The sequence below is a fragment of the Brienomyrus brachyistius genome, chromosome 8 (genome assembly GCF_023856365.1).
Source record: "Brienomyrus brachyistius isolate T26 chromosome 8, BBRACH_0.4, whole genome shotgun sequence".
Taxonomy (NCBI): Eukaryota; Metazoa; Chordata; class Actinopteri; order Osteoglossiformes; family Mormyridae; genus Brienomyrus; species Brienomyrus brachyistius.
In genome coordinates this window covers 14436537-14446437 of record NC_064540.1, presented here as the reverse complement: position 1 = coordinate 14446437, position 9901 = coordinate 14436537, and the positions used below count along the sequence as shown (strand labels likewise).

Sequence of the window (9901 nt, the reverse complement as noted above, 5' to 3'; positions counted from 1 at the left end):
GCTGCTTCTTCGAAATATTTATCGCACTCAAATAGATACAACTTGATGCTAGAATCGCCACCTTCACAAAAGGGCTGGTAACAGAATCTTTACAATTAATATGTTTCACAGGTGAATAGAGTGGAGGAACGTGTGGATTATACCAGAATGTTGAAAAGCATTATGAACATGTGGGAAATGGCTGAGAGCTGGGGCCAGGCCTGAATTAGGAGACAATACCAAAGCAATTAGCCTGAACAGCATCCATTAAATGTTTGTTCTATAACAATGGGGTCCCACGTCTCTAAATTCCCACGTCTCTAAATATTCTAAAACTGAATTACCAATATCCATAATAATGTGTTACTTTATTTAGTGCATCTCAGCACGTTTATATATATATATATATATATATATATATATATATATATGTGTGTGTGTGTGTGTGTGTGTGTGTGTGTGTGTGTGTGTGTGTGTGTGTTTATGACAATTCCACTGGAGCAAAAGCTGTCACATTTAAAAAGTAAATGAAATCAACGCGTGACCTCAACACAAAAACAACCTTCGAAAGAACTGCCTAGCTAATAAGATAAATAAAAAAAATCTATGGCCATATTTAGTAGCGCACTGTATTTTTCACAATCATCTTGTAACTACTACGAAATATCTCGAACGCATAGAATGTCTATAGACTTAAAGCTGAGCGATTGTCTCCCTCTTGTGGCAAACACACGACACACAATTAGTATTTAAGAACTTTCAACCCCCAAAATATTAAATACCGTTTAGCGCTTTCCCGCCCCATTTACACAAGCAGTAAAACAGGCACGTGAAATTAAATGTACCGATATGTTATTTCAGGTATCCTTTCTATTAAAACAGGCCTACCTTCAAAATTAACCAGGGAATTGATTTGGATGAAAGAAATTTTGATGAAAATATGGAACATACATTTTTCTATATTCACTTATTAATCTCTTAAAATCCCTAACAAATTTACATTTATATACAGGAGGGCAATAAAACACATTTATCCTGTAATCCTGAGCGCTGTGTGTTGTCAAAGGCTTGTGTTACCTGTGTGAGACTTGAGAGCAAGGTAACGACACAAACAGATACACATACGGAGCCTGCCAACGCTGACACCCACTCAGCGCACGCTACCTGCAGAAGCTGGGTGTTAAGTGCCTCTGGTCAGGAAGCGCATTTCGTGCTTGCACGAGGTGGCAGACCCGTGACTTTTACTTTGGAGCGATCCTGCGGTGCGCCTTTCCGCTTCAGACTCCTGGAGGACCACCCCCTGTGAGCAGAGGGGGGCGGCCCCCTCCCCAACAGAAAGTCCTCCCATTCCGGGATCTTCTCCTCTATGGATTCCCAATAACATGTCTGTAACAGAGCACTTCTTAATGCACCATGGAAAAATTTATCAGGAAAAGTATATTTAAAAGTCAGCAGCAAGTGCAAAAGTCGTACAGTTCAAAATTCAGGGGTTTAATTGAGGAACCACAGAGGGTTCGAGAGCGCGGGGGAACCACAGAGGGGACGAGAGCGCAGGGGGAACCACATAGGGAACGAGAGCGCGGGGGAACCACAGAGGGAACGAGAGCGCGGGGGAACCACAGAGGGGACGAGAGCGCGGGGGAACCACAGAGGGGACGAGAGCGCGGGGGAACCACAGAGGGGACGAGAGCGCGGGGGAACCACAGAGGGGACGAGAGCGCAGGGGGAACCACATAGGGAACGAGAGCGCGGGGGAACCACAGAGGGAACGAGAGCGCGGGGGAACCACAGAGGGGAGGAGAGCGCGGGGGAACCACAGAGGGGACGAGAGCGCGGGGGAACCACAGAGGGGACGAGAGCGCGGGGGAACCACAGAGGGGACGAGAGCGCGGGGGAACCACAGAGGGGACGAGAGCGCGGGGGAACCACAGAGGGGACGAGAGCGCGGGGGAACCACAGAGGGGACGAGAGCGCGGGGGAACCACAGAGGGGACGAGAGCGCGGGGGAACCACAGAGGGGACGAGAGCGCGGGGGAACCACAGAGGGGACGAGAGCGTGGGGCAACCACAGAGGGGACGAGAGCGCGGGGGAACCACAGAGGGGACGAGAGCGCGGGGGAACCACAGAGGGGACGAGAGCGCGGGGCAACCACAGAGGGGACGAGAGCGCGGGGGAACCACAGAGGGGACGAGAGCGCGGGGGAACCACAGAGGGGACGAGAGCGCGGGGGAACCACAGAGGGGACGAGAGCGCGGGGGAACCACAGAGGGGACGAGAGCGTGGGGGAACCACAGAGGGGACGAGAGCGTGGGGCAACCACAGAGGGGACGAGAGCGTGGGGCAACCACAGAGGGGACGAGAGCGCGGGGGAACCACAGAGGGGACGAGAGCGCGGGGGAACCACAGAGGGGACGAGAGCGCGGGGGAACCACAGAGGGGACGAGCACAAGGCAAAGCGCTTTACCTGCAGGTTAATGATCTCTGGCTGAAGACGTGGTCTGGCACTCAGACGCTCCTCCATTTTTTGCAAATCCTAAAAATAAATCAAGGGATTTAATTAAAATCTAACAAAGACTGCAGATGAGATGCACAGGCAGCAGTTTCTCCAGCTAGAATCTGACAGCTGGGAATAAACAGTGAGTAGAAAGGTGACATTCTTTAGGTGGCCCCATGTGAACGTGAGAGGCCAGAGATCCATGATTCTCTTTAGCTCCCATGAGTGTCACCTTGCAGCGATCTCCAGCCGCACCCCTAGGCCTGAGCGGCGCAGCCCCCCCACACCCGCATCATGTGACCCCGCATCTGGCTGCATACCTGCAGGAGTCTGGTGTTTCTTTCCCGAGCGCTTTGCCACAAAATCGCATGCTGCTCTCTCTTTTCTCTGTGCTGCTTGCAGCCGCTTTCCATCTGCCCCAGTAAATCAGTGCGCTTCGCCAAACTGAAACAAAGGAGCCTTTGCGTCATTTTGTGCAGGAAGGAGACGAGGGGAGCTTCTCAATGCGTCGCTTGGTTGTCTTTCATGCTATGACTGCCTTTCGGTTATGGGGTACTGAGGGACACTTTGCTACCTCTGTTTTAAGGATATACACCAAAACACGCAAAGCGCCACTTGAAAACGTCAGGATGAAAAAGCTGCTGACTGGAACCTCAAAAGTAATGCTGTCAGCAAAAAGCAGTACATATAAGGAGAAAGTTATTTTAAAGGAAATCTACACATTTAAGAGGATACGATAATAATATGATACACAATATGCCATAATAAAAAAAGTAGTGACTAATAATTGCAATCATTTTTATATATATATATATATATATATATATATATATATATATATATATATATATATATATATATATATATATATACACACACACACACACACACACACACACACATAGACAAGAATAATATTAACAATAATATATTAATATTACTATATAATTTCACTAGTAATTATTTACAAATGATTTCCTTAATAGTGATTAGGGTAGTTTTAAAAGAAACCGTGGCTCAATGCAGAAAAATCGGGGCTGGTGTAGCATTACTGCATGCTGGTTTTCTTCAGTCTCAGCACTTAATTGCGTTATTTGAATACAGTAATTAGACCTATTTGAAAGGTAAGCCACTTCTAGTGTTTTCAGGTATCAGTCGGACGCCAATTAAAAGGCTTTGCTGAAACCAGCAGCACTGTACCAGAGGAAGATCAGGCCGGTGCATTCAGAAGCCAGAGAATTCTTTGGAACACTAGGGGGCACTATTGCGACATATTTGTAACGCCCCAGCTGAGGAGCTCCCGTCTACACATCGTGTCTGGGGTTGTCAATTACCCCAAAACTGCACATACAGGACTGATTTAGGGATCACGACATGCTGCTGTTCTGGTTGTACTATGGAATTGATAATCGCTCCCTCAGAGGAAGCTTTCAGTGTCTGTTAAGAAAGCAGCAGCTCAGCACACATCTTTTTAAAAGGGATATATTGTGGACAAACAAGGTAAAAAGCGTCGGCGGAGCTGCGGTATTTTTGCAGACGCGCGAAGCTGGATACTGTGAAGTCTGTCGAAAACTTGTGCCAACTAAAACTGGAAATATTGCGAACTTATTTTAGCACTTGAAGCACTGCCATCCAGTGGAAACAATTTAACTATGATTTATATTTTCAAATTACATTTCAGTTTGCCGTTCATTCAATTTGTCGCCTTTTTTCATGTTAGGAATCTGTTTGGGGGGGGGGGGGGGGGGGCGAAGGGCAAAAAAAATGGTCTTGGAGTCAAGAAATAATTAATTGAACTATATTGTGATAATTATCGATATTGACTCATACGAAAAAAATATCCTAATAAAATATTTTTTTCCATATTGCCCAGCCCTACATATAGGTTACACTGTTAAATATCCTGTCCGTTGTAAAAATGCCAGTCAGAATTCTTCATTGTAATGCCCCTTATCTCATTATACCTTATTTGTAGATAATAAGACAGAAAGCAGGACGTGAGCCCTGGGTGCATCACGCTAGATTAAATAGTCTGCGCTGGTGCAGGACCTTGAACCCGCAACTGCAAAATGCACAGGCCTGACTTATCATCCGAATTAATTCCCCAAAAGAACAATTATAAAAAACTAATGCTTCATCAATGACAAGCGGTGCAGAAACATTAATTGGAATGAACATTCACGAAGCTCATTTAACACTAGATTTACCGAGTTTTTATTCTCTGCTGAGAGTCCCAAGGTGTTTGTCACCCCTGCTGTGATTTTCGCAGGTCTTCAGCCCCATCCTCCTCCTGCTTTTGTTGTGCAAACACACCCATTACCTGTGAGGCCTGGCGCATTTGCATTTTTTACTCAGAGTAGCTCAAATCCAAGGCAGGCTAAACCTCTGTGTGTGACATGGAAACCTTCACAAAAGTCTGCCATATCTATACCAAATATCCCACACGCTGACTGACCTGCAAATATGAAAGACGCACATTCACAAAATATATGGAAACACAAGTCTGTGTTATTTATAAAACAAATTGAGTGAAAATAGAATGAAAAGTTGCTAATAGAATGAAATGAATAAAATGAAAACATGCTAACACTTCAGTCTCCAATGCATGTTTGTATATAAATGTCAAAAGCTGAGTGAAGTCATGGTCCATGGTTTTTGACATGCTCATACACATACAGAATAAAATGTCATTTCATTTTCATTGGCCATCACTGAATTATAACACCAAAAGTGAATTTTGTTTTTGTGTGATCTCTCCAGCTTTGCATGTTTGGCTGTTCATGTAAAAATTGATGTATCCGTGCCTCAGTTCCAGGTTCATCTCTTTGTCATCTTTCTGCCTTTTGTCTCAGTGGTTACTGTCCCACACAGTCTGTCTATCTTTCAAAGTCTGTGTTTGCAGCGTTTGAAAACCCAGTGACCATCATCCCTGTATTTGGCAATGGAGTTCCTTGGCTAGAAGAATCGGAAACAATCTTCTTTTTCCTTTCCACCCTGTAGATGCTTTGTACAGAACGTAGGCATTCACCGCCACCAAGTCCAGCATGTTGTAAAACACAGCTACTGGCCACTTGCTTGTTGCTGCTCGTACTGAATACATGCGCGCCATTCTAAACACTGACGTGGAGAATTCCTCTCCCTGTGCAGTGTCCTTTGCCAATGGAGGAAGTTCACGGCAAACGTTATTCACCATGCCCAGTAAAGTGAAGCAGTCTGTGTGACAGTGACAGTGAGGTGAAGAAATTGTCCATTGTGACATTTCTCCCGTCATCCAGAAATGACTCCATCAGACTCATGACCACGTTCTCTGCCAGCCTTCACCAAGAACTGTGCTGAAAGTTTCACTCCAGGAGAACACATGAACATAGATGTACAGCTGTTCTCGACCAAGGTTCATTGTCCATGCAGTATATTTACATTTACAGGATTTGGCAGACGCCCTTAGCCAGAGCGACTTACATAAGTGCTTTGAGACTCTGCAATGAATTTCCGATGCTAGCTCAATAAGGACCCCAGCTACGAATACTATCTCTGAGAACGCCATTGAGTAGTGCAGAATTTTTATTTTATTTTATTTTTTTAAAACACACACCAGAAAAAGAGTCGAGTAAGAATATAGAAGTTCTACGTCAGGTATTTCTGAAAAAGAAAAGTTTTGAGTCGTCGCTTGAAGACATTCAAGGATTCAGCTGTTCGGACATCTAGGGGGAGTTCATTCCATCAATTAGGTGCCAGGACAGAGAAGAGCCGAGATGCGTGTCTTCCTTGTGCCTTGAGGGGAGGTGGGACCAGTCGAGCAGTGCTGGAGGATCGGAGAGATCGTGGTGCAGAGCGGGGTGTGATGAGGTCCTTTAGGTAGGATGGTGCCAGAGAATTTTTGGCTTTGTATGCGAGCATCAGTGTTTTGAATCTGATGCGTGCAGCTACAGGAAGCCAGTGGAGGGAGCGCAGCAAAGGAGTGGTGTGGGAGAACTTGGGAAGGATGAAAACAAGACGAGCAGCTGCATTCTGAATCAGTTGGAGTTGCAGTAGTCAAGGCGTGAGATGACGAGGGACTGGACGAGTATCTGGGTAGCCTGGGTGGAAAGAAATGGACGTATCCTCCTGATGTTAAAGAGGAGAAACCGACAAGAGCGAGAAAGACTGGCGATATGTGAGGAAAATGACAACCGATCATCTATGGTAACTCCAAGGTTTCTAGCAGAAACCGAAGGACGGATCAGGGAGTTGTCAAAGGAGATCGCAAGGTCCTGGAGGGGGGATGAGTCAGCCGGGATGTAAAGCAACTCAGTTTTACTAGTGTTGAGTTTTAGCTGGTGAGTGGTCATCCAAGATGAGATGTCTGCCAAGCATGTAGAGATCTTAGTGGAGACATGAGTGTCTGAGGGAGGGAAGGAGAGGATGAGTTGAGTGTCATCGGCATAGCAGTGGTAGGAGAAGCCATGTGAGGATATAACTTCGCCAAGAGATTTAGTGTAGAGGGAGAATAGGAGAGGGCCAAGAACCGAGCCCTGAGGGACACGGGTGGAAAGACAACGTGGAGTAGATGTGGATCCATTCCATGTCACTTGGTATATCGCATCCAAGCCGGACAAATTTGGGATCAAGTTCTGGATGGCCACGGATTTGGAGACCAAATACGTCTGCAACGTGTCCCCTAACTTGGGAAAGGACCCCAGTCACCAGAAAAGGGAGAGGCTGGCAGAGAACATGGTCATGAGTCTGATGGAGCCATTTCTGGATGACGGGAGAAATGTCACAACTGACAATTTCTTCACCTCACTGGCACTGTCACACAGACTGCTTCAGCGCAAAACAACACTACTGAGCACAGGGAATAAAGTTTGGTATGAACTTCCTCCAATTTCAAAGGACACTGCACAGCAAGAGGAATTCTCCGCGTCAGTGCTTAGAAGTGGCAGTGTCTCCTTGACAATTTATGCACCTAAAAAAACAAGATTGTGTGTGTTCTGAGTTCCTTGGACCAAGATGTGGCGATCTGTGAAGGCAGAAAGAGGAAACCCAACACGATAACAGACTATAACCACATGAAGGTATGTGAATGTGTGTATAATTTTACATCAGTGCTACAATGTTTTCTGATATGTACTATACAGGCCTATATAGAAAGAAGGTAGAAAAAAAGCAAATACACTCATGACTCTCTCTCTCTCTGCTGTTATAGTGTGGTGTAAATGTGTTGGACCAAATGGCGCGCATGTATTCCGTAAGAGCAGCAACATGCAGGTGGCCAGTAGCTGTATTTTACAACATGCTGGACCTGGTGGTGGCAAATTCCTACGTTCTGTACAAGGCATGTACAGGGTGGGAAGGCAAAAGAAGATTATTTTTGAGTCATCTAGCCAAGGAACTCCATTGCCAATTTATGCCACAAAAGGCTATGGGGACAGAGGAAGGCTGCTGCTGTGCCAGGACTTGTATGAACAACTCAGTGTCAGGTACAGGAGAACTGCAACAGAAACCGCAGCAGGTTTACCAGTGCAAAGTGTTACAAATTCACTTGTGCCAAATGCAGGGATGATGGTCACTGGGTCTGCAAACACTGCAAAGTTTGAAACACTCAATTTTTTTTATAAATAAAACAGACTTGTGCTTCCATATATTTTGTGAATGTGTGTCTTTCATATTTGCAGGTCAGTCAGCGTGTGGGATATTTGGTATAGATATGGCAGACTTTTGTGAAGGTTTCCATGTCACACACAGAGGTTTAGCCTGCCTTTGGATTTTAGCTGCTCTGAGTAAAAAAATGCAAATGTGCCAGGCCTCACAGGTAATGGGTGTGTTTGCACAACAAAAGCAGGAGGACAATGGCCCAAGAAACTCTCAGCAGGGATGCTAGTAGGTGTTAGGCCCAGGGAATTTACGCAAATTCGCGTAGATTTGGCAGTTCTAGTGTTAAAACAACACTTTCAGCTCAGTTTACTTTTAATGTAAACCAGTAAAACTTTTTCATGTGCGTGTACATTAGGGGCCATTTCAATGCTGCCATAGCTAAAGCAACCAGGGTTTGCACATTCATCTTCGTAACCCTGCGCAGCCCATGGATTTACATTAATCATGACGGTGCCGCGCTGAATTAATAAGAAACAGCGAAAGTTACTCACATTTCTTCATGTTTCTTGGTTAATTTAATTTCTTCTGATAAACGAGCTGCCATCTCAGAAGACAAGCAGGCTTTTCTCACTTAGAAAAATAATGTGAACTAACGTAAGCAAAAAGAAACTGTTTAACATCTCGATTTAATCAAAGAAGGCGATCTAGCGGTTCGGAATTTATTCAATAAAACGCATTTCAATCTTAAAACATCACAATGTTATTCGTGATGGTTCCATATAAGGAAAACGTGCCCCCCATGCAGCCTAAAGCAGCTTTATTAGTTGCCGATTCGATCACACATGAGAATCCGCAGCACGACAGACGCTTCTCTCCAGCTTGCAGCATAAACCAATTGGCTGCACGGCAACTGAGCAAACAGCAAATTTCTCAGCTAGTTAATAGACACCTGAGTTTGATGCACTGACACGTGTTAAGTCCAAGTCACTACATCGCCGTCTACATTCACCATCTGCATCCGCATTCTTCGTGTCCATAGATACGGGCAGAGAGACACGAATCAACCAATCAAGGATTGACATTCTATCCCGCAACAGACGCCATGTTTGTGAGGTCAAGTGTGTCGCAACTAATCCTCAGCTTCCATATCCGTTTAAATGTACATTGACATGTATGTGACGGGGCGGCACGGCGCCACTGTTGCCTCACACGAATCTCAGCCATGGCTCCATGTGTGTGGGCATGCTGTGTCTCCCCGTGTCGTCACGGGTTTTCCTCTGGGTACTCCCCGCCCAACAGTCCAAAACCATCCATCCATCCATTTTCCAAACCACTTATCCTACTGGGTCGCAGGGGTTCCGGAGCCTATCCCGGCTGGGAACGAGGCTGGGAACAACCCAGGATGGGGGGCCAGCCCATCGCAGGGCACACTCACACACCAGTCACTCTCACATGCTTTCCTACGGGCAATTTAGCAAGTCCAATTAGTCTCAGCATGTTTTTGGACTGTGGGGGGAAACCGGAGTACCTGGAGGAAACCCCACGACGACATGGGGAGAACATGCAAACTCCACACACATGTGACCCAGGTGGAGATTCGAACCTGGGTCCCACAGTTGTGAGGCAACAGTGCTAACCACTGCACCACCATGCCGCCCCTAGTCCAAAACCATGTTGAGGTTAACTGGAGTTACCAAATTGTCCGTATGTGTGCATGTGTGTGTATGGTGTGTGAGTGTGTCGTGCGATGGGCTGGGCCTCCATCCTGCGTTGTTCCCTGCCTTGTGCCCATAGCCTCTGGACCCCCACGACCCTGAATAGGATAAGCGGTTACAGGAAATGGATGGATGGAT

The 9901-nt window shown here is 46.0% G+C and overlaps 1 protein-coding gene across 1 annotated transcript; it reads right to left on the bottom strand.

The window, feature by feature from the left end:
- Positions 1–590: 590 nt before the first annotated feature.
- On the bottom strand, positions 591–8991 carry c8h3orf14 (chromosome 8 C3orf14 homolog). The gene is made up of 4 exons (XM_049023980.1): positions 8600–8991; positions 2795–2918; positions 2445–2513; positions 591–1365 (listed from the first exon to the last, which is right to left on the bottom strand). The coding sequence occupies exons 1-4, from the start codon at positions 8650–8652 to the stop codon at positions 1174–1176; spliced, it is 438 nt and encodes a 145-aa protein (XP_048879937.1). The 5' UTR covers positions 8653–8991; the 3' UTR covers positions 591–1173.
- Between the last annotated feature and the right edge of the window lie 910 nt (positions 8992–9901).

Excerpts from the sequence above, each read along its gene's own strand:
- c8h3orf14 (XM_049023980.1), bottom strand. The coding sequence starts at position 8,652 with ATGGCAGCTCGTTTATCAGAAGAAATTAAATTAACCAAGAAACATGAA. Across the intron at positions 2,514-2,794 it reads GAAACACCAGACTCCTGCAG|GATTTGCAAAAAATGGAGGA; the intron begins GTATGCAGCCAG and ends ATTTATTTTTAG. Across the intron at positions 1,366-2,444 it reads CAGAGATCATTAACCTGCAG|ACATGTTATTGGGAATCCAT; the intron begins GTAAAGCGCTTT and ends GCTCTGTTACAG.